Raw genomic sequence first — 24,136 nt, 5'->3', positions numbered from 1 at the left:
TCTGGAGAAAGTTTCATGTGCACTTGAGAAGAATGAGTATTCTGTTGTTTTAGGATGGAATGTTCTGAGTATAACTGTAAAGTCCATCTGGTCCAGTGTGTCATTCAAAGCCCTTGTTTCTTTGCTGATCTTCTGCTTAGATGATCTGTCCATTGCTATGAGTGGGGTGTTGAAGTCCTCTATTCTTAATGTATTATTATCAGTGTTTCTTTACTTTGGTTATTAATTGGTTTATATAATTGGCTGCTCCCATGTTGGGGGCATAAATATTTACAGTTGTTAGATCTTCTTGTTGGATAGACCCTTTAAGTATGATATAGTGTCCTTCTACATCTCGTACTACAGTCTTTGGTTTAAAATCTAGTTTGTCTGACATGAGGATTGCTACCCCAGCTTTCTTTTGAGGTCCATTATCATGGTAAATGGTTCTCCACTCCCTCAGTTTCAGTGTGGAAGTGTCTTTAGGTCTAAAATGAGTCTCTTGTAGACAGCATATGGATAGGTCTTGCTTTTTTATCCAATCTGATACCCTGTGACTTTTGATTGGAGAGTTTAGCCCATTTACATTCAGAGTAACTATTGAAAGATATGAATTTCGTGCCATTGTATTGCCTGTAAAGTCCCTGTTTCTGTAGATTGTCTGTTTCTTTCTGGTCTGTGTTACTCTTGGGGTCTCTCTCCGTTTACAGGATCCCCCATAATATTTTTTGCAGAGCTGGCTTGGTAGTCCCATATTCTTTCAGTTTCTGTCTGTCCTGGAAGCTCTTTATTTCTCCTTCCATTTTGAATGACAGCCTCGCTGGATAAAGAATTCTTGGCTGCATGTTCTTCTCATTTAGTACCCTAAATATATCATGCCAGCCCTTTCTGGCCTGTGGTTTCTGTGGATAGGTCTGATGTTAGTCTGATGTTCCTCCCTCTGTATGTAAGGAATCTCTTGTCTCAAGCTGCTCACGGGATTTCGCCTCTTTTACTTCAGAATTTGCAAACTTCACTATTATATGTCGGAGTGTTGATCTATTTTTATTGATTTTGGGAGGGGACCTCTCTGCCTCTTGGACATGAATGCTTGTTTCCCTCCCCAGCTTAGGGAAGTTCTCAGCTATGATTTGCTCAGATATACCTTCTGGACCTCTCTCTCTCTCCTCCCCTTCAGGCACACCAATAATTCTGACATTTGTTCATTTCAAAGCATCATTAAATTCTTGAAGCCTTTCTTCATGGGCTCTGAGTTGTCTTTCTCTCTTTTCCTCTACTTCCTTCCTTTCCATCAGCCTGTCTTCTAGATCACTTACTCTCTCTTCTGCCTCATTCACCCTGGCAGTTAGAGCATACAATTTAGACTGCATCTCATTTATAGTATTTTTAAGTTTGGCCTGATTAGATCTCATTTCTGCACTTAGAGATTCTCTCCTGTCTTTTATGCCTTTTCAGGCCCAGCTATTAACTTAATAATTGCTATCCTGAATTCCATCTCTGACATCTTATTTATATCCATGTCAATTAGCTCTGTGGCAGAGAACATTACCTCTCGTTCTTTCTTTTGTGGTGAATTCCTCCTTCTAGTCATTTTGCCCAGGGAAGAATGGGTGAGCAAATGAGCAGAGTCCAAAATATCAATCCCAACCCAAGCAAAGTACACCCTAGACAAATCCGAGGCAGCCAGAAACCAAAACAGAAAAGCGAACAAAAAGCAAAACAGAACAAACAAGAAAAAGAGAGAGAGAGAAAAAAAAAGGTGGGTTGCAGGGGAGGGAGTATTATCTCACAGGGTGGCCAAACAGGGTGATCCACTTGTTCCTGAGTGAATTTTGGTTTGTGTATTAGAAGACACTGCCTCCCAAAATTGCAAAGAAAGCAGAACTTACCTATTTACAGAAATAAAATTGAATAGAATGAAAAAAAGGACTAAAATGAAGCATATATCTATTAAATGTAGATGTGAAAAATAAAAGTTAAAAAGCAATGTGAAAACATAATTTGGTAAAGTAAGAAACTAGTTGAAATGGGAAAAAGATAAAATAAAGAAATGGAAAATCTTAAACTGAAAGAGAACCAAATCCTGAGAAAAAACCTCAAGCTCAGTGTATTATTTTCCCCTGGTGCTAGAGTTTTACGTTCCTGTGGGATCAGTAACCTAGTTTGTACCTGTTCTTCCAGATTGTCTTCTTGTGGGAGGGGCCTGCTGTGCTGCTTCTCAGGTGTCTTTGCCTGGGCAGAGTTGCGCCGCCCCTAGCCAGGGGGCTGGGTTCAGGGTAAGTTGGTCCTCTGTGTGGCTTTTGTTCCCTGGAGGCTTTCTGAGCCTCTTTAGAGGATCAGAATAAAAATGGCCGGGGCGCCTGGGTGGCACAGTCGTTAAGCATCTGCCTTCGGCTCAGGGCGTGATCGCAGGGTTCTGGGATCGAGCCCCACGTCAGGCTCCTCTGCTAGGAGCCTGCTTCTTCCTCTCCCACTCCCCATGCTTCTGTTCCCTCTCTCGCTGGCTGTCTCTCTGTCAAATAAATAAATAAAATCTTAAAAAAAAAAAGAATAAAAATGGCCATGCCCGATCTCTAGCCCAGAGCCAAAAGATTGACATCCCCCCTCTTCAATAAGGAACAGTCTTCACCTTTGTGTGTTCCAAACTCTGCAGACTCTTGTGGTGCGTGCCCACTGCAGTCCTCCCAGGGAGAGTCCAAGGGACCCACACGTATCACTGCCCTTTGTGTGCCTTGGGACTGAGAGTGATTGTGGACTCATCCATGTACCCCACTCCACTGCTCCTGGGCCACGGCTGGGTGTCGCCCTCCTGTCCTTTCCAGGGCTCCTGCCACTCTGTTGCCTGATTGTGGGCATCGCAGGCTATGGTAAACAACTCACACATTTCCGTCCTTTTCCTGGTGCTTAGGCAGAGAGTGGTCACCCAACCGGCTCACCGTTTATGACAGCACGAGCTGAGAGTCCTCTCTGGGGCTCACTGACCGTAACCAGTTTCCCCTCTCTGTTGCTTGGGCACTTTACTGGTTCAAGCCCCACACCCCCCCGCCCCCACCGTTCGTTCTGTGCCTCCTGGGATCCTGAGACCATAATGACCCACCTAGGATTCTGCCCTTTTCATCCCCTGAGCCTCTTTCACAAAGTGGACATGTGGTTTACACTCGAATCCTAAGTGGAGTCTTTTACCTTTCACTCCAGTTCTAAATCTTAGGAACTACATACTTAGAGGTAGCCTATAGAAAGAGTTATGACTGGGTCTTTAGAGCCTGATGGCCTGGTGCAATAGGCCTGCCTCACCAATCCACTTACAGTAGAATTGACAGCTTAGAGAGCTCATGGCAAGCTTTGTTCAGGTGTATCTATCACAGAGGGTAAGAAGTAGGAGGGAATTCAGTGCACTAGGGCATAAGAAGTGAAAAAGAAGCTGCTGGTTTTTAGTTCCTGTCTTCTGTGACCGTGTACAATGTGACCTTGTGAATAATTGCAACAGCCTCTTCTCTTCCTCTGGGAGAAACAAGTCTGGAATAGGAAAAAATGAAGTAAGTATTCTCATTAAAGCTTCCTTTGTGGGAAGAAGTGGAATGGACAGAAATAGTATACCCTCATGAGCAGAGGCAGAAATTTGAAGGAAAGCAGATGAAACATTCTTTTTTTTTTTTTTTAAAGATTTTATTTATTTATTCGACAGAGATAGAGACAGCCAGCAAGAGAGGGAACACAAGCAGGGGGAGTGGGAGAGGAAGAAGCAGGCTCATAGCAGAGGAGCCTGATGTGGGGCTCGATACCATAACGCTGGGATCACGCCCTGAGCCGAAGGCAGACGCTTAACCGCTGTGCCACCCAGGCGCCCCGCAGATGAAACATTCTTCTCGGGATCCTTGAGGTCTCTAGCTTCATGTTTGATATGTATTTCACTCTGCCCATTAAGCTGGTATGATGAGGGAAAGACTGAAGTATTCCTCCTCTGTCTGTAGCTTCTGGATGTAACCATCCAGCAGTTCTGGTAATAAGTATCCACATTTGCTCCTAGCCTTGGTTCTAGCTAAGAGGTGTATTGATATTCATAAAAACATAGTATACCTTTTTCTTTTTCTCATTCCAGCCTGCCCCACCCTGTACTGAGATCATTCTAGACACTCATCTGCCCCTGTTATCCCAACTAAGAAAGAGAATTTGTGGAATTCAGTTATTTGAAGGACATTCTGAGAATGCCTCCAAATAACTTTCATCCTACTTCTGTTTGTCCAAACATCTCACAATCTCTGCACAAATGTTACTCCTTGTAATATTTTTCACTCTTGTGTGTATCCTGCTATTTTCATTTTCGGTATATTTCCTTTGTGCAAGAAGAGACACCTATAAGAGCTCTGACTTAGAATGAGAGGAAAGCTCATCCATATCCTCTTTGGAGGGAGTTAAAGCAACTATCTAATCCAGTCCCATTTTATGATTGGGAGAACTGAAGTACAGAAAGAAGTTAAATAGTCTATTAGGCCTTAGCTTCTTCACCCAGAATGATCAGGTTGATAATTTCTGCCTCCTAGGGCTTTGGAAAGAGACAATGTGATTAAATAAGAGCACGTGTGAGCATTGGGCAGGTCACAGAGCTAGTTAATGGATGAGCCAGGACCTGGCTGTCATAGAACTCTTAACTCCAAGCCACTTATTATAGTGCCTCTGAGCACTACTCAAAAGGTCAGAGTGAATATGGTCCTCAACATAAAGTCTCATTTCAGCCCAGTTCATGTGTAAGGCAGATGTTCAATAAATCTTTTAAATGGATAAGACAAAGTGATGCAGCTCCTTTAGGAAGAGACAAACAGCTTTAAATGGGGGAGGTTTTTTTGTTTCAGTATTTTTATTTTCAAACTAGGGGGGAAGCCATACTAGACTTCAACCTTTAAATAATTTGCTGAGATGTCATTTGAAATCGTGTTCTATGAGTGTTTCTTCTTCATGGTGGCTTTTTATTGATCAGTATTCATGAGATTTTAACACTATGGTAGAAAGAAAGACCTTAAATGGCCTATACAGGATGGTTTTCTGAAAACTTCATGTATGCAAGTAAATGTTCTTAATGGATCAATTAGTTTTTTCTTCCATAATGTTTTACAAAATAACTTTCTTGTTGTTGTTTTGTACAAAGGATAGTTTCGTGTGGGACTATTTTACCAGTGTTATAATCATTATAATTGCTAGAATAACTCATCTTTTCTCAAGAATAAATAGATATAAGCAATGTTTCCGGTACATTATTGTGATTGCTGTTCAACTTAAATTTAATTCTAGTGACTATTATTATTAGAGTTTGTAAAAGTAAAATTAGGAAGTATTGGTTTGATAAATGTTTCTTAATAAGGGGTTACTGAAAAGTGGCTCATTTTAAGAAAAGGACATTTCCCAGAAGTTATGCATCCTGGATGAAAGAAGAAACTTGTCCCCAATTAAAGCATTGATGGAGTTCACAACACATCTAATTGGATTGATGTACCAAACCCATTTATACAATTTACTGCCTATTGATAGGTCAGTGACTACTGAGATTAGCTTGTTAACATCACACTTTGAAAAAGAATTGTAGGTATTCTCTATAGTTGATTTAATGAACAGTCAGAAACTTGGTCACCAATTCATGAAACAAAAATCAATATATCTGTAAATGTTATTTTTCTTTGCTCTCTTCTATTTTGTCTACATGGATAGAATTATGTTTTAACAGTTTTGCTATAAACTACTTGATGGATCACAATATATCACTATCACTACTAATTACCACATTTTGATTAATCTTACATACTTTGGTTAATACATTTTGCTGTATCCAATATATCACTATATTGATAAACAGTAATTATAGACATAAAGACACCTGAACTTGAAATTATCATGAAAAATGTTATTAAGAATTATGTGAAACCAAATGTTTGTTTATCTAGACATATTTAATTGCCAGCAAAGAAAGCAATTAAAAGTAGCTGCAGAGTAAGAGGCCAACCTTCGTTAAACGTGGTTTTAAGATTGTTACAGAACTTGTGGTGATGATAACATGGTGTCTTGGAGGATGTTAACAACTGTAGCAGAGTGTTAATTAAGAATGATGTAATCTGCAGCTCAGAATTATTAGTATCATATGTTAGTTTAGCTGGACAGGAGCAAAACCTAGTTTCAGTTATGATGAGGGCTCAAGTTATATTTATAGTGGAAAGATTAACATTTTATTTTTATGCTGTTCCTGAGACAATTTAAAAATCCTGAATGAAATACAGTCAAATGTAAACATCAAGTCCCTAGCTCATTTACATATGTGCCAGATTTCCAAACTGATTGCTATTTGAACCTAATCTGTCATTGCTGGCTGCATTAGCTACAACAAACATTACATTTACATATTGATTTCTTATTTTGTTTTAGTGTAAATAATCCATAATTATAGTAAATTTGGTCTTTTGTTGACAAGAGCTCATATGACTCTGTAAGTTTAGAATGGAAATTTAAATTGCCATGTGTGATGCTTTTTAATTTAAAATCTTGATGTATCTGAACGGATAAAAAGATCACTGTAGATCATAAAATATTCCCAGAAACAAAAAGGAGAACGTTTTGTAGGGCCTTTTGGAAAGATATAAATTATAAAGTATTAATGCAAAATTCAATAACATATTCCAAGATTATTATTTACATTTTTCTAATAAAGAGTCACAGTAATTTGAAAGAAGTTACTGTTTTTGCTTCAAATTCAGGTCAGATTTAAAAAATAAAATCTAGTGGAAATGAACCCTCTAAGCCTATTATTTTATACTGATATTTTTGTTTAAAATATCTAGTACAAGAAAAGAAATAGCATACACACATAGCAAGAATGAAAGAGGAGATATTTTTGATCCCTATATTAGTGTTAATGCTTTACTTATTGTAACTACATACACAGCATTGATTTGAGAAGTATGATTTCACTGGTAACAAACCATATGTATCAGTGGACATGTAATATTATTAACTAGCAGTGGCAACAAATCCATGGTTTTCATTCACATTGCTTAAACAGCATGTTGTATTTTCGAAGTTAAAAATATGGGACTCAGGGTGTCTGCGTGGCTCAGATCATGATCCTGGGGTCCTGGGATCGAGCCCCGTGTTGGGTCCCCTGCTCAGCGGGGAGCCTGCTTCTCCCCTGCCCCCCCACTTGTGCTTGCTTTCTCACTCTCTCCATCTCAAATAAATAAATAAATAAAATCTTAAAAAAAATTGAACCCATTTAATTTTAAGAATGGTAGCTGATTGTTCAAGTATTTCTTTTTATGGTTATAGATATAATTTACATGCAATAAATGAAAAAATTGTTTATTGCAAATTTTACAATTAAAAATTTTTTTCTAAATGAGTGTAGTTGACATACCATGTTACATTAGTTTCAGGTGTACAACATAGTGGTTCCACAAGTTTATATGTTACGCTGTGCTCACCACAAGTGTAGCTACAGTCTGTCACCATACAGTGCTTTTCCAATATCATTGACTATATTCCTTAAACTGTGCTTTTTATTTCTGTGACTTATTCATTCTATAACTGAAAGCTTATTTTCTCCTACTCCCTTTAACCCATTTTGCTCATACCCCAACCAAAAACGCACAGTTCTTAAGTTTCTCCCAGTTACAAGAGTTTTGACAAAAGTATATTGTTTTCTACCATGGATTTTAATGAGTGAGATTCTAATTTGGATATACATATATATATGTAATTAACAGCCATTTAGAAGCTTATGCTCAACTGATAGCAGCTGTTTACATGGTGATATGAATACAGAAGCTCTAAAAGCCCTTATATTAGTCAACTCAGGCTGCTGTAACAAAATACCTTAGACTGGGTGGCTTAAAACACAGACATTTATTTCTCACAGTTCTGAGGCTGGGAAGTTCAAGATCAAGGTACTGGCAGATTTGGTTCCTGGTAAGAGCCCTCTTCCTGGCTTGCAAATTGTTGTCATCTTGCTGTGTCCTCACTTGGGAGCGAGAGAAAAAGCTCTGGTCTCTCTTCCTCTTCTTATAAGGGCACCAATCCCATAATGCGCCCCACCCTCATGATTTAGCTAAATTTAACCTTCCAAAGGCCTTACCTGCAAATATCATCACATTGGGGGTTAGGCTTTCAGCTTGTGAATTTAGCAGGGTGGAGGGGTGGGGGAGGAAGGGTGGAACACAAATATTCAGTCCATAAGAGCCCTGAAACCTAAGTCTGAATTTGTTATGCTTCCTAGTTTGGTTGTTTAATCTTGATGGAGTTATACTTTATAACAGTTTTTCCCTTAGAACTGGTAACTATTTTAATAGGAAGACTGTGGTGTAGTCTGGCCAAATCTTCTGCTACCTGAAAGAATTTAAGAGGGAATTCTTGATTCAAGGAATTGCTGGAAAGGAAATCCTTAAATTACTGTTATTGTCCTTGATGCAGGATACCCTGCCTACTACTGTGCTACTCTATTAAATGGGCCTGCTGCTATTTGGCAGAAAGAAAGCCATTCCTCTTAATCAGGAATTAACAACAGACATACAGCTACATGATGATCAAATGATTGTTTCACTACCATAATGTAGCCTTAAGTTAACCTTGAAAAATCACTGCATCATACATATTAAATAGCTATGTGCTTTCTGCATAAGTGGATCACTAAAGTGCTCTTTCAGTGTGAAATAAACTCAGTCGACAGTAGACTGTTAGATTTATTTCATAATGTTGCTTTTATCAATACTTGATCCTTAGAAACTAATAATTTATGGCTTTTTATGCCACATGTATAAATATGTATGTAGCTTCAAATTTATTTACTGGGGCCAAGTGTTAAAATTTGCTATAGATTATTTTCCCCTTATTAAAAAAAGCTGGAGGGGAATATAAAATGTATTAAACTAACCCAGTGAATTAAAATGAAATTGGTACTTATTAGAAGACAGATATTTTATAGATGGCTTCTCGATTTCTGATAAATATTCATAGTTAAATTGGAATACGATCTCCCCAGGGAGAGGTGGACATTCTGCAAATGAAAGGGCACTAGAAGTGTAAGACTTCTGGACAAAAAAGAAAGCGGAGAAGGGATGTTCTAACCAGAACTATTTCTAGAATTGTGTTGGTGACTTCAATATTAATGCTTAGTTATAATACTGAGAATTTTAAGGGAGTGGCTGGCTTTCCTTCGGTCCTTCCTTGCTATAGTTCCCTCTCTTGTATCCTTTCCCCCCCCAATTTTAAAGATTTTATTTCTTTATTTAGAGGGAGAGAGTGTGAGTGGGGGAGGGAGAAGGAGAGAGAGAATCCCAAGAAGACTCTGTGCTGAGCATGGAGCCCAATGAGGGGCTTGATTCTGTGAGCCCGAGACCATGACTGGAGCCAAAATCAAGAGTCAAAGGCTCAACTGACTGAGCCACCCAGGCACATACTGCCCCCCCCCAATTCCCTGCCAGTATTAAAATGAAGAAACTGGCTAGGGGAGTTATGAGATGGTATATATGAAAATATCTAACACTTTGCCTACTACTTGCTTAAAAATGTTAATGTTCATTGTATTATATTATAGTATATTATATTTTTTGCACATAGCCACTAGCTTTAAGCTTGGAACAATGTACGTGATTCTTATTACAGTTTAAGCATTAATTTCACTCTGAATTTGAAGGTAGAATAATGGTAAGTATTAACAGCCCTTTTCTGTTTGTAGAAACAAAATCATCTTTTTTTTTTTTAAGATTTTATTTATTTATTTGAGAGGGAACACGTAAGAGCAGGGGGAGGGGCAAAGGGAGAGAGAGAAGCAGACTCACTGCTGAGCGGGGACCCTGATCTGGGGCTCAGTCCCATGACCCTGAGATCATGACCTGAGGTGAACGCAGATGCATAACCGACTGAGCCACCCAGGCACCCAAAATCATCTTGCTGGTAAATGCAGATATTCTAACTGAAAGGAAAGTCATGATGAAAAATAAAAAATTAAAAACCTTACAGTAAGGAGAGAATAGATACTCTGTTGAAACCATTTCTTGCTTTCGGTTAAAATTCAGACTGTTTTAAAAAGGTTATACATTTGCCTATGCCTTTCCTTCTCCCTCTAATGAAGAGAAAACATGCCATTAAAAAAAAAAATCATTTCATGGTATTTCTCACCTACCCGCTTTGTATTTTCTCTTACCAGCTTACCCTTGCCAGGACTCTTGAGGAATTATAGAACTAGATTAAAGTGATGTTCTCTCTCTCTCTCTCTTTTTTTTTAGATGGAGGGAGGAACAGAAAGAGAGGGAGAGAGAGAGAAACTTAAGCAGATTCTGTGCCCAGTGTGGTGCCCAACACAGGGCTCAGTCTTATGACCCTGAGATCATGAAAGCTGAAATCAAGAGTTAGACACTTAACTGACTGAGCCACCTAGGTGCCCCCAAAATGGTGTTCTTCTAAAGTACTCTGGCAGTTAATGCTGGTCCTGGCAAACCTTTTTGCAAAGTTACTGCACAAGTCTGCCAGTCAAGATCAAGAAACATATCTTGGAATTGCATAAAGGCAGGCACTGAAAGTATTAAACATATGTGTAGATTCATATAAAGATAAAGGAGGATCTATATAATAATCAAGACTTATAGAATTCTGAGCTTCTTAGCCTTTCATTTAAAGCCCCCATAATTGTGGTCTTTGATTTTTGAAAGTTTTCTTTTTCGCAAACCCTTCTTCACATTTCCTTACACTTCTTCCTCATTGTTTTCTACATCTTTCTCTGTTTTCCATCTCTGCTCAAACTAGTCTATGCCTGAAATCATCCTCCCTATCTCCTTGTCAAATTACAGTCCGTTCTTCATATTACTTCAGAGTACTGTCTCCTTTCTTCACAATCTTCACATCTCTTTTAAATTCTGTGACTAGTCTATCTTGACTCTTACAAATAATAGGAATCAAATAATTATAGGAAGAATAAAATGAATGATGAACTCCTACCAGGCAGGAGTCTTATTCATCTTTGTATCCCCAAAGCATCTGGGAGATAGGATGCTGATGTGTAAAGAACATAGAATTAAATATACTACTTGGTTTTATCTTTTTGTAGCTGCATGACCTTGGACAATTACTTAACCTTTTTGAACCACAATTTTTTGAATAAAATGGCACTTCACAGGTGGGCTTAAAAAGTATGCAGTTACATGAAGTTCAGAATATGCAAAACCGTTCCTTCATTGTGTATAGGATTCGATTGAATCACCTTTGAATATGCTAGTTGCCAAGGGAAATACTGATGAGTAATAAGATATTTATCCTCAAAAGGCTTATAGTCTTGAATTAAGGACTTCCACGCATGAAACAAAGCAAATGATACGTAATATACTATAATTACGTTTTAAATGAATTATAAGATAAAGGAATTCAGAGAAGAGGGGGTCTATAATAAATACAAATGGTAGGCCATGTGGTGGCCTGAAAGCTGTGCAGTATTGGTGGGGTAGCTGTGAAAGAGAATGAGAACAACATAAACAGAGATTGAATTGAGTGTAGTGTGATGTTTTTGACATGAGAAGTTAGCTAAGCTCTAGAGCAAAAGCCAAATTTTGGAGAATAGTTGTGAAGTAGGTCTACCTTATTAAGGCCCTGAAATTCCATGTAGGCTTTCCATTACTTGCCACTTTTGATTTTAATATACAGATACTGAACATTGACTCAGCCTGCTGTTTGAGCCTCATTACACTCCGCTCACACACCCTTCATTGTGGTCATAATGAACTTTTCACAATACCCTGAATATTGTGATTTTTCTGACCTTACTGCACTTAATGTCTCAGCATCACTTGGCATAATTGCTCATGCTCTCCTAATTGAAACAGTTACTTATACTAGATTTTCTTGGTCTTTCTCTTATCTCACTGACCATTTATCAATCTCCTTTGCTCTGATTCCTCCTCCTCTCCTTGATTTCTAATGATTGGAATGCCCAGGTCTCCATCCTGGCCTCTCTCCTTTCCTCTAAGCACCCTATTTCCCTAGGTTATTTCATTTGCCTACAAAATCTAAATATGGTCTATGTGCTATGAACTTTCCTGCTCTGAGCTGTCTTTGTTGACCTTCATCTCTGTACAGATGTACATGATACCTCTTTTTGGATATCTCATAGGCATCTTAATATATCCAAAACTTCACTCTCAGTTTCCCCAACCTGATCCTACCCCAGTTTTCCTTGTTAAATGCAATTCCATCCTTCCATTTGCTTAGTCCAAAAGCTTGGGTTTATGTTTTTCTCTCATTCCATTAGTTTGTCTGGCTTCTACCTCTGAAAGATATCTGAACCTGACAACACTTCACCCTCTTTGCCTCTACTACCCTAGTCCAAGTCACCATCACTTCTTGCCAAGACTAGCCTCCTAAGTCTCCTAGCTCTCCCTTTCTTCACTGTAGCCTGAGCAGCCAGAATAATATTGTATACATGTAAACGTAAGTCAGTTCTTAACCATTTCCCGGTATAAAACCTGCAGTGGCTTTCCATTGCAATTACTATAAATACCAAGTTCTTTACTATGGTCTGCAAGGACCTACATGATCAAACTACTCCTATCTCTTTCTTATCATACCAGCCTCAACTTAAATGGCATTTCCTCAGAGATGCCTTCCCTAACTATTCTGTTGAAAGTAATTCCCTTCACTCTGCGCCTCTGTTACCTTTTTAATTGTAATCCTGTTTTATTTACTTCATAGCACTTAGTATTCTCTCAAATTACTTACTTATTCATTTGATTATTGTGTCTCCTTTACTGAAACGTAAGTTTCATGAAAGCAGAGATCATGTTTTTCTTGTTCACTACTGTATCCCTAGCAGCTAGAACTATGTCATAAATATATGTAGGTGCTCAGTAAATACATGTTAACTGAGTAAATGAACATGCTATGTTCTTCCACTTATTATTTCCTTATCTTAAAAGTGCCACCCTTCTCTCTTCCCCAAATGGAGCAAAAATTTCATGCCTCCCAAATAATAAACACAAAGGTCCTACTTATCCTTCATATTTCAACTTGTATTTTTCTTCTCCTCTGAAGCTTTCCCTAACCATTTCCCTCTTTCACTTTTTTTCGATTTCTCAGTTGTACCTATTACATTTTACTCTAGCTGTTTATATAACTGTCTACCCTTCTTAGATTGTGAAGTTTTTTATGGACAGTACCTAGGTATTTGGGTTGGTTTCCTTAGCACATGGAGTAATGCAAGGCATTGACTTAATGTTGATAAATACATGAATCAAAATCAAAATCTTAATCTCCTAATAGTTTTCCAGAAAGTAACATTGCTTTGTGAGATACAAAGATGAATAAGACTCTTGCCTTCTGGAAATTCACAGTTTATTCATTGTTCAATAAATATTTATCTACAGTGTGACAGACATTATGCTTAACTGCTAAGAATACAGTGACAAAGCTTCCTGCCTAAAGAAACTCTATTTTAATTGGATATCATTTCCTTTGATTTTGATCAATAATATTTCATGCTGTATATTGGTGTTTCCTAAGTATTTTTAGTCCTTAATTAACCTGGGAACCCTATGGGAGACAATGGGAGAGACAGATTAACTGCCTAATCCTAAACTTACGTTGCCTGTATGTTTATCGCATAGTTACAGAATAGCAAAGGAGGAGTAATGGAGGCCAGAACTATGTAGCACACCCAAATTGTTTTCCCAATTCTACAAGCATGGCACAATTATACTCAAAGCTGCCAGTATAGATTATTCATACGTAACAGTGGCAGATTTTTATTTTCAGTGTTGATAGTGCTTTTTCATAAACAGAGCCATGATTTATGTTTCTTAATTTATGTGGTTAATTTCATTTACTCTTCATGGTTTTGACACATTTCTAACATTTTGGTTAATGTTGCTCTAAATTCTCCGATTTCTAAATTCTGTGTGTTCCTGAGTCCTTAGAGAAAGCACAGATATTTTGAAGGAATTTTGACATAACAGTTAAAGTTCTGTAGATATCCATATTTTCTGAATTTTGACTGAAACCATATTTCTGTTCTTATACAGCATTCATGAGGATAAACAATATTTTATATTTCTGTTATTCTAAAACAGCTGTTTCACTTGGATTTGAACCAGAGCCTTTGAATATACATCTTAGTAGCATATTTGGAATTTTATATAATTGAAAAATTTGGTTCTCTTGGAAGAAATACATATGCAGACAATAGCATATGACTTCTAGAAAATTCTTACATATGCAGAGTGTTTAGAATTGAAGTTTAAAAACACCTTGGTAGAGAAGGAGTTAACAGGTTAGCTCCCCTTGGTTGCTCTCAGCATGCTCTCTTGCCTTTAGGAGCTAAAAAGATGATAACATTGGGCCCGGACATGCCTGTGTGGAGGTTATGGTACTCCTGGGGTTTTTGCAGCTAGCTGTAAAGCAAGCTAGAACATGTTCATCTCAGAGTTCATTGTTTTTCTTTCAACCCTTTCAGTGCCCTGCAGGAGTCATTAAATCAGAACTTCATGCTGATCATCACCCACCGAGAAGTCCAGCGGGAGTACAACCTGAACTTCTCAGGAAGCAGTACCATTCAAGAGGTGAGTTATGTCTCACAGCTAAGGAATAAAGGTAGCTCATTATAGCTAATGTTGACCCTGTTAAAGAGGGCTTATCTGTTCTAGTTGGAAACTCTCTTTATGTTTCATTATTGGGTTTTAATTTTAATTAACTGGAGCATCAATGATTACTGTAGATCTATTAAATGACTTGACCTAGAAAGAAAGATGTTATAAATGAGAGCTCTTGATAACTCATAAAATAGTCAACTTAAAACCTTGCTTAAAAATAACTCATTGTTATGTAATGTATTTTATAGTTTTATAGTAATAATTCAAAATATTAATTTGGAAATTGTTGACAGCATGCATTTTCGAATATGCCTATATTGTATTTGAAAGGTTGCTCTCAAGTATATTATTTATAATGTGTACCCTGCCTTTTTCTAAAAGGCGTTTGAGGAGGCTTTTCTTAAGTAGCTCAATCCCAACATTAGGCAGTATTCGTGAGATGCTGTTGGAGACTGTCAGTCTTTAGCTTAGAATATCTGAGATAGAGTGTCAATTATTTTCTTCAACGTGGCCAACCAGGGCCACTGTTTCAAAAAAAAGGACCACCCCCAAGAGAGAAAAGGTACCTTTTGACCTGTGGCCCCACCCACTTAAAAGCCAGTAATTTATCTCCATGGGGGGAAGATGTATAAGGCTTTGATAGGACTTGTATTTAGAAACACTAAAATGGCAATTATGACACATTACGCTTTGTTAATTGTGAAGACAACAATCATTTGTCTGCTAATATTTTTATAAAGATAATTATGATTAATCTTGGATTATTTCATAAATTTTTTCTTGGTCTACGTTGCTTAAGATAATTATTAATGTCATATTGAAAGAATGAGTTGTTTTCACCCAATCATTTTTCAGACGTATATGAATTGTTTCAGTAGTGTTTGGACTATTAACGGTTTCCTTTTTGGATGTTTTGTCAATGAATTTCAACTTCTGAATTGGCCATAAGTAACTCATTGTTTGAATTTATTTTCTCTGTTTATCACTTGAATAGTTTGTTGACAAATAACTAAAATCTTTAAAATTTTTTTTGGCCCCTAGTTTGAATGATAAGTTTGAGTTACTTGATTTTTTTTCCCAGGATTTTGAACATATTAATTGGCATTTCATTTTAACCTCTATAATGGGCATTCTAGTCTCTAAATTTTCAATTCCTTGGAGAATCATTATTGCTTTTACTTTAGAAATAATGTTATTCTGGTAACTTCATGGCAGTAAAATTTAAATTATATATTGGATGTAGTTAAATAAGGAAATTTAGTTTCAAAACAAATAACTCCCATTTTAATCAAGAAAAGCAAAACTAATACAAAGTAAATTTCATTTTGTTGTTGATTTACTTTTTTAAATTGAAGACTAGTACAATGCATGATGGATAAATATACACTGCTTTATTTTTCTTTCTGATCGAAATTTTTATAGCCAAAATTTTTACTTTTTTTTTTTTTTTTTTTTTTTTTTTTTTTACAGTTTTGGGTTTTTTTAACATTTCTATAGTTTGAGTGTGTTTCAACTTTCTCCCACAAGAGGGCAGAAAGGACTATTAAACTGATAGTCTAAAAATGTCATTCGGTGTTTTCAAATTAGCTTCTCTTATATTAACAAAAAGGAGCATAATGGCCAAGTTATTGTTTGATTTACAGATAATTGGCATATTGCAGGGAGGAGACTTAATTTCACCCTTTTAAATTAAACAGGGAGATTTAAAAAGACATAAAATATTCATTAATGTTCGGTGATTATAAAGTAGTGGCATATATTTATTTTGCCTTTATTACTGTTTCGATGGGAAAATACTGCAAATATTTCCGAAATCGAGTTGGCCATACTGACAAGTTGAAATGTTTAAGCAGCGTTAATGCAATCTGCTCACACCTGATATCCTATGCAGAATGATTCAAAATGACTACATCAATTATTAAAAGAAATATTTAAAATTCTGTAAATGTGCCGTTGTGCGCCACAGTTGGCTGAAACTGTTCTCCATGGCCTGCTATTTAGATTATCAAATATTTTTTAAGCTTCAAGGACTTGAAAACAGTAAACCTTTTTCATACCATTTTCTAAATGAAAAATGTCCCAGAAATATATTTGTAAAGACAGATATTCTTCGGTATTTCTCACAAGAGTTTGGTTTCTTCTTTTTCTTTTTTCTTTTTTTCCCTTTTTAAGTTTATTTAAACAATATTTTGAAATTCTAGGTGCCAGGACAAAATAAATGCAATTTCTAGTATCAGTGCTTTTTGTGAGTAGACAGGTACATGTAGGCTCTTTTATTCTGTACAATTTAGAAAAAACGAATGTAGGATTATAGTCTCTGGGCCTAGAATCACACTCTGTAGGCCTAGTTCTAAGACTTTTCTTCTTCAACTTATGGACTATTTGGGGGCTAGGGGGTGGTTCGGGAGGAATAGTTGCTCTTATGCTATAGCCATACAACCCACAGTGACACTTAAGTATGTCCTTTTTTTGTTGTATGGCTACACAATAAAAATACAATGTTGATATGATTTTGCAGTATGATTTTATGAATGTTAGAATTTTTGCTATTAATGTGGAAGCTTAATGATGCCATATATCTTAAATTATAAAGTAATTTCTGTCATCAGTTTCAGAAATCTCTTTTCGGTGTTGTTTAATAAGTCCAAGAATGAATTCTGACCAATATATGAGGGAAAGGAAGAAAAAAACACCTGATTTTTTTCCAGGGTAGGAGTATATTATTTTTGTTACAGGTGAAAAAACAGCACATTTTTTGCTATTTTTAAATTTTGAAAGCCTTGTGTACATTAAAAAAAAAGCTTTTGTAATATTTTTCCCCCAGAGAGAAATTTGTATTAAATGAAATAGGGTTGAAAAAGGCAGTATGACTTTTAATTAGACAAAATACATTTTTTAAAATACTGAATTAGAAAATAGAACTTAGATGCAGTTTGAATTTCAAATAAACTCTTCAATGACCATATGTTCATGCAAGTTAGTGGTGATAAACCGTAGTTGTGCAAGTGTTTGTTCATTCTGGCCCTGTGGTCTCTTGCCTCACAATGCATGACTTATGTCCTTTGGGTGCTCTAGATTTTAATTTAAACTAGTTAGATATTGAGGGGTTTTTTAAGCTCTTTACAAATCATTCCACTTACATTATCCTTCTACTTGAGGAAAAGGCAATGATAGTATAAAAAGGTCAGACTGGAAAGTTGCAAGTAGTCATAGAATAAAAACCTTTCTCTTTTTCCATTTCAACAAATAGTTTATGAAATTATCAGATAATATGACAATTACTTCATGACAATCTGTCTTTCCACCTTTTTGGGTCCTGAAGTAGCTACTTTCCACACTTTAAAACAGTGAATTTCTTTGAAAATTTAAACAAGATTACCCCTTATTTAATGAATTTTCTACACTGAGAATTCAGGTTTTTAAACAGTCGATTATACAAATTCTAGTAATACTGTCTAATACTATTAAAATCTGTGATTACAAATGCACTTGGGATTGGTTAAATTAAGGGAAAAAAGATTGATTTGCCTAGTGCAAATCCTAAACCCAGATGTGGAAAAGAATATGAAGTCCCTGAAATCAAGCCAACTTTTCTTGGAAACTAATTCTTTGTTGTCCATATTACTATTGCAAAAGCTTCTATTAGGCAAAATACCCACTTTTCTTTGCAGATGTCATACAAACTTAAGGAATACATACATGACCCAGAATAACAGTAATAAGAAGCCTAAGTACTTTCAGTATGGAATCATGGAGTATTACTTATCTGTTATAGCGAGAAGCATGATAAATAACTATTGGAATTATTTAAATCCTTTTCCAAGTTTCACTTTACCCTAGAATTCTCACTGTTCTTATTAATGTTGATTTAGTTCTTAAGGGGAATGAAAGGGGAAAATTGATGACCTATAAAAATATATCTTGCATAGAACAGTAAAACATTTCACTACCTATATTAGTGATTGGTAAGTGGGAAGTTAATAGTTTGAATTAGTGACAAGAAGTGAACTAAATACAGAAATCATAACAGTCTTTAAAAATAATCTTGACTAAATAATTGTGAAATCATGAGGCTAGTTCTGATTCTGCAAATTTGAAACTTGTGTTGGGTTTTGTGCCTGTTTTTCTGCTTGCTACTTTCTGAACTTCCTTGACTAAAGAATGTTTCTGACTATTCTCCTTTGATGCTGGAGATCATTAGCAGTATTAAATATGTAGTTTTTTTTTTACAAATTGTACTAATAAGCAGTTTTCTGGTATTGGGTTGACTATAACTACTTAACTAACATGACCCTTCTGTAAATGTTTTAAGTATAGTTGTTTTTTGTTTGTTTGTTTTGTTTTGTTTGTTTGTTTTCCAGTTTAGAGAGGGCGGGGGTGCTGGCACAGAACTGAAGAGTAGAGTAGCTGAGAATGTGCATATGCAAGAGGGTAAATTAAATTGTGTGCTTATTTAATTAAAAGTTTAAGTGGTTTATAAATTTACTTCAAGATAAATGGCATATATAAACTCAATTAGAATGAGCCCATTTTAATTAGCATATATCATAGTTTGATTTTTTTAAAATTTGAAATCACAAATGACATCTTAGCAAGAACGAAAGAGATATAATTTCTTAAGCAATTGGGCAAGGAATTCAAGCCTTTATTCAGCTTTCAGAAAAGGACATTATGAGTTTCTTTTAAATATGCTGGTATATTATTAGTTTCAAGTTGAATTTTATAATCTGTTGAAGTCATTCCACTTTAAGGGAACAAATTGCTAATGATCATTTTATAATTATTGGTTACCTGTGATTCTTAGTAAATCATCCCCTTAGGAAATAAGTTCAAGTAATATTTACAATGCTGCCATTTGGAACTGACAAGTCTTTTTCTCTCTCCAAAAGTATTTTAGAATAATCTCTCTGGGAAATTTTTTTTTTAAGCCCATGTAAGTATTTCTTCACCTACTTTTCAAGAGGATAGAAACAATGAAATTTTGTTAGGAATTAAGGGCAATGCTTTAGTCCTTTGTTACTTAAGATATGTGTATCCTAACATCTTTTTAGCTGACCATGTTTCATAATCTGTGATTTGTGTGTTGGTAGTTTTGAAATGTCTGGGTTAAGAGAAATTATGTTCAGTTATCAGAAACTAATAAACATAAGACATTTTTATATGCAAGAAAAGGCAGAGAGTAAATAATTGCACTGGTGACCAATACTGTAATAATCCTGTTTTACAATATGCACTTGACAGGTTGTAATAGTGCTAATTGAAGAGACTAATTCACACTTGCTTCATTCTATTCAAAGGCAAAATCAGCAGCTTGTTTTGCTTTTGACCAGATGGTCCTCATGAACACCTACTGTGCACTTTAAGTGCTTTACTAGAATTACAAAGGCTGGGGGCTGCGTTCGACTCCAAATGATTTGAGAAGAGAGAGAGAGAGACAGAGAGAGAGAGAGGGGGAAAAAAAACCCTCTGTGCTCAATGGATTTGGTGCAAGTAAATTAATTCTAGTGGACCCATTACACACTGAGCCCCCTTTTCAAAGCTCTGAGCCTCCTCGCTTGCTCTGTAGCAATGAGAAAGAGAAAGAGAAAGGCAGATTACTGCAAACAGAAATAAAAAAAAGGGCTATGAAAGGGAGAAAAGAGGCCTTGAAGCCTTTCATATCATTTGAGTTTTTCAAGTGCGTTATTTTTGGGGAGGGTGGATATATGAAAAGCCAATTGGAGTTTTTTTTGTTTTAAAGTGCGCTATTTAAGCACCATGAATATAGGCGCAAGAGCAACAGTTGACTGAGTTTACTGTGGTGAAGCTTTGTGTCCGAGGATGAATCAAATTCATTATATTCAACTCTTTGTGTTTTAACATGAATGTAGGGTTAGTTTCACAAGACTGTGTCTGTTTAGGATAATTATAATTTAATATTTTCCTTTCATAAAGTTATCACTGTAGATGTCTAAAATTTTAATCAAAGCAGATTTTGTACATTGACTTTGAAGCACCCTGACAGTTTAAAATTCAAAGGAAAGCTTTTTTAGTTTTCAAAAGAAAAGAAAGGCTCATTCTAATGGCATTGAAGCAGAGATTATTATAACTAATTAGAAGTCACACATCTGTTAGCTTTTGGTTTGTGACTTACTTATGTATTTTTTGAGTAAAATATATACTTTAAAAATATATTGCTGTTATTGAGTGAACCCAAAGGGATAAAATGCACTTGATAGGGAACCATTTATTTGAGCCAACCATTTTTGCAAATTTCTACACAGTCCCATAAAAATATGTAGTATACTAAAGTCTATTAAATGTGAATGGGATTGTAAATTAATAACCTGAAATTGGAATATGCTTCCAAACAAAATATTTTCACATAGTTTTTGTTAGCATAATTCTAATTATTAACCAAAGTTATTATGACACAACAAAAAAATTAGCAAGGCCCGTTTGTGCAAATGTATAGTTATCCTTAAAGCTGTTTATGGTACAATTGTAATTTGGAATACTGACACTGTAAAATAATGAATTCTTTTAAGCTATGTGGGTTAGATAAGATACAAGGGATCACATCTAGGGTATGTCAATTTTGTATGTTATTTTATACTTTGAAGTTTAATTCTCGTGCTATATTTTTGTTGCATGGTCTACTTTTGTTTGATGGCATACTGACATTAATTCAAGTGCATTTTTATTATAGTTATTAGCAAAGAATACAACAAAATCATATAATATATAACTTAAAGATAATTGTAAACAATTCATAGAGAAGACACTTTCTAAGTTTGGCTCATCTCTTTTAATGAATGTCTAGAATTTATATTTTAAAAGGCATAAGGCACTAATAATGCTTTATATATCAATATATGTTAGTTACATTCTTAGGAAGTAAAATTTAGAAATGTAAAAACAACTACAAAAACATTTTAAGTTTTATTTTTCAAAGACTTTTAATAGTAGCATGCCTTCTTTGATATTTAAAATAAAATTTGATTCATTTCCTATTAATGTCATTACTTTGGGACTTCATTCATTGAAATATAAGTTTTGAGGTGAGGAAGAATGTAAGGGGAATCCCCAAACCTTCAACCAACAAAACGTAATGAAATTTATAAGCAATGAGGTGTTAATGAATTGATATCCTTTGGGAGAAAAGAATTTCTAGAAAAAAATATGAATGATTAGGAAAACTTACTGAAAAATTTTTTTGCAGTGGACTATTTAAAAATGAAGGTAAGACTACTAGATTCTCTTTCTTGTAGAAAAGCTATCATAAAAAGCTATCTTTAAATCTAAAACTTCAATTAGCAGACATAGTTTGACCATGACCATGCAGCCAGTTACTTAGGTGGGGCTGATTCTTTGATTTCATAGGCACAGTAGTGGGAGCCTTTCTCCTAATGAAGAAGAGTTTCTTTCAGTATTAAAATATTAACCCCTGGATTCCTGAATGCCAGAGACAAGGTTCTGTCCTGTAGGGTAATGGTTGAAAAGGCTACAATTTTTTTTATAGACTTAGTGGGTACCATATTACTTAAGCTGAGAAATACTTTAACATTTAAGTATCCTCCAGCCATAAAATAAGAATAATAACCTCATTCTTCTCCCGAACCAACCCCAGCAAAAAAAAAAAAAAAAAAAAAAAAAAAAAAAGAGAAAGAAGTAAAGAAGTAAATCAAAGGATTTTGATGGGTAAGTGCATAAATATAAAGCGCTCATAAACATAACTTAGATTGAGTGAGGTACATTAAGGCCTGCATGCTGAAAGTTATTTACATGTTTATCCTTATATACCAAAGATTATTTGTCCGTAACCCCTTAAACATCTGTTTATGATCATTTTTCTTTTGTTTAGTGTGTCTTGTGTATGACTTAATACTATCTAGTCAAGGAGTTCTTTTTCAAACATATTTAGTATGGAAAATAAAACTTTAAAAAAATTCTATAGCTCAGTTTAGAGCTATATTACCTTATTATTACCCTCAATACATTCCTTTTTTTAAAAAAAATATTTTTAAAAGAAAAAAGACTTTAAAAGCTTGTAACAAACATTTTTTTATAAATGTATTCCTTGCTTTGTGGTCATTGCGTGACCAGACAGAAGACTACTGGATTGTTTTAACGTTTTTACAGCTGCAAGGCAAAAGCATCTGTTCATTGCAAAGCCGGCATTGTTTAATTTTGACACTGACTTTTCCATGCGTCTTGTACCAAGCGCTGGATTAGATGCCACTAAGATGAAATTTGTTTTCAGTTGCTCCCAAAGTGCAGCTGTCCCCATATACGGCCTTGTAGCTTAACCAAAACAGACAGACGTAGGATCAATCAGAATCTTTGTACAGGGTCACCTTACTAGGCTAGAGAGGCTCAGAGAAGGAATGTTAATGATATTTATTGTGAATAACTGCAAAATTAGTTTCCAAGCTGATTTAGTGTATGTAGAAGTATACACTTCCCCTTTTTAGGGCAACAGAACCATTATTAAATATTAAGCTTTTAAACTGGGGTACAATGGTCAAATACTATGGTGCCTATATATACACAGGCACTATTCTTCCACATTTGATTGCAAGAAAAATGATCAGTTTATTGGTCGCTAAAGTAGTAATTGACTGAAAATAAAACTCAATCTAAAATGGCTCTGCTAAAATCTTGAGAAGTGGACATTTTTATAGAATGATAATTTTTCTTTAATGTTTCAAGTAAATGAAAAATGAAAGAGCACCTCACTTCCCGGGTTTCCTGGGATTGTGTGAATTTCTACCCAGCTGGTCCAAATTGATTGATACAGGGCCAAATATTTGTCTGCCTACATTTCAAAGTCTATAATTTGCTAATGAATTGTGGTAATAATCTTTCATCATACATGAAAGATTTAGCCAAACAATTTGCTAAGTATGTATTTTGATCATAAAATTTTTGGACTTACACCAAGCTTTACATCTATTTTACAGCTTATGCATGGGGGTGGAGGGAGAGCAGGAGGAGAAATAATACTGAACATGAGCACTTGATGGAAAGTGATGAAGGAAATGAGGGAAGAAGGTACTTTGGAAAAGAGTAATGCTGGGAAAGTCCTATTAGTGACAGTGGAAAACAAATTAGATTTGCACTTTAGAGTACAAAATAAAATTTTTTAAATGCCAGCAGTTTTAGCCTGTGGTGTCCAGAGGTATGGTATGTATCCAGGTACATGAAATCAAGGAAGAAATCTTTTCCTTTTTGTCTACAGCTGTTCCACACATTGATATGGAATAATTTCCTTGAAACTTTATGCTAGAAATGTCAAGTGCCCACAAATTAAAAGTAATTGAAGGCCTAAGAATAAGAACTAGATATTTGTTGGGGTTGATTTAAAAAAAAAAAACAGTGAAGAAATAAATATGATTTGACCAATTCCAGAAGAAGGTGAAAGAGGAAACTCCTAGTTAAGCTTTTGAAATGACTGTGGGCATCCAAGAAAATATTTTCTCCCTCTAAAACAAAGAGTGTACAAAGGACAGTGGGGCTCATATTTGTGTGTGTGTGTGTGTGGGGGGTGATATTTAGGATTAAGTATCCTCCAT

General features: G+C 35.6%; 1 protein-coding gene across 3 annotated transcripts in view; it reads left to right on the top strand.

Annotated features, from left to right (window-relative positions):
• FAF1 (Fas associated factor 1) overlaps positions 1-24,136 on the top strand; it is a 474,879-nt gene that overhangs the window by 221,327 nt on the left and 229,416 nt on the right. For all 3 annotated transcript variants that reach the window (XM_011227828.3, XM_034652358.1, XM_034652351.1), the window contains exon 7: positions 14,447-14,552. In XM_011227828.3, the coding sequence (XP_011226130.2) occupies positions 14,447-14,552 (106 nt within the window). The remainder of the gene's footprint in view (positions 1-14,446; positions 14,553-24,136) is intronic.

Source organism: Ailuropoda melanoleuca, chromosome 2 (genome assembly GCF_002007445.2).
Source record: "Ailuropoda melanoleuca isolate Jingjing chromosome 2, ASM200744v2, whole genome shotgun sequence".
In the NCBI taxonomy this organism is placed as follows: domain Eukaryota; kingdom Metazoa; phylum Chordata; class Mammalia; order Carnivora; family Ursidae; genus Ailuropoda; species Ailuropoda melanoleuca.
The sequence above is the reverse complement of the archived record's forward strand: the minus strand, read 5'-3'. Positions and strand labels throughout refer to the sequence as shown.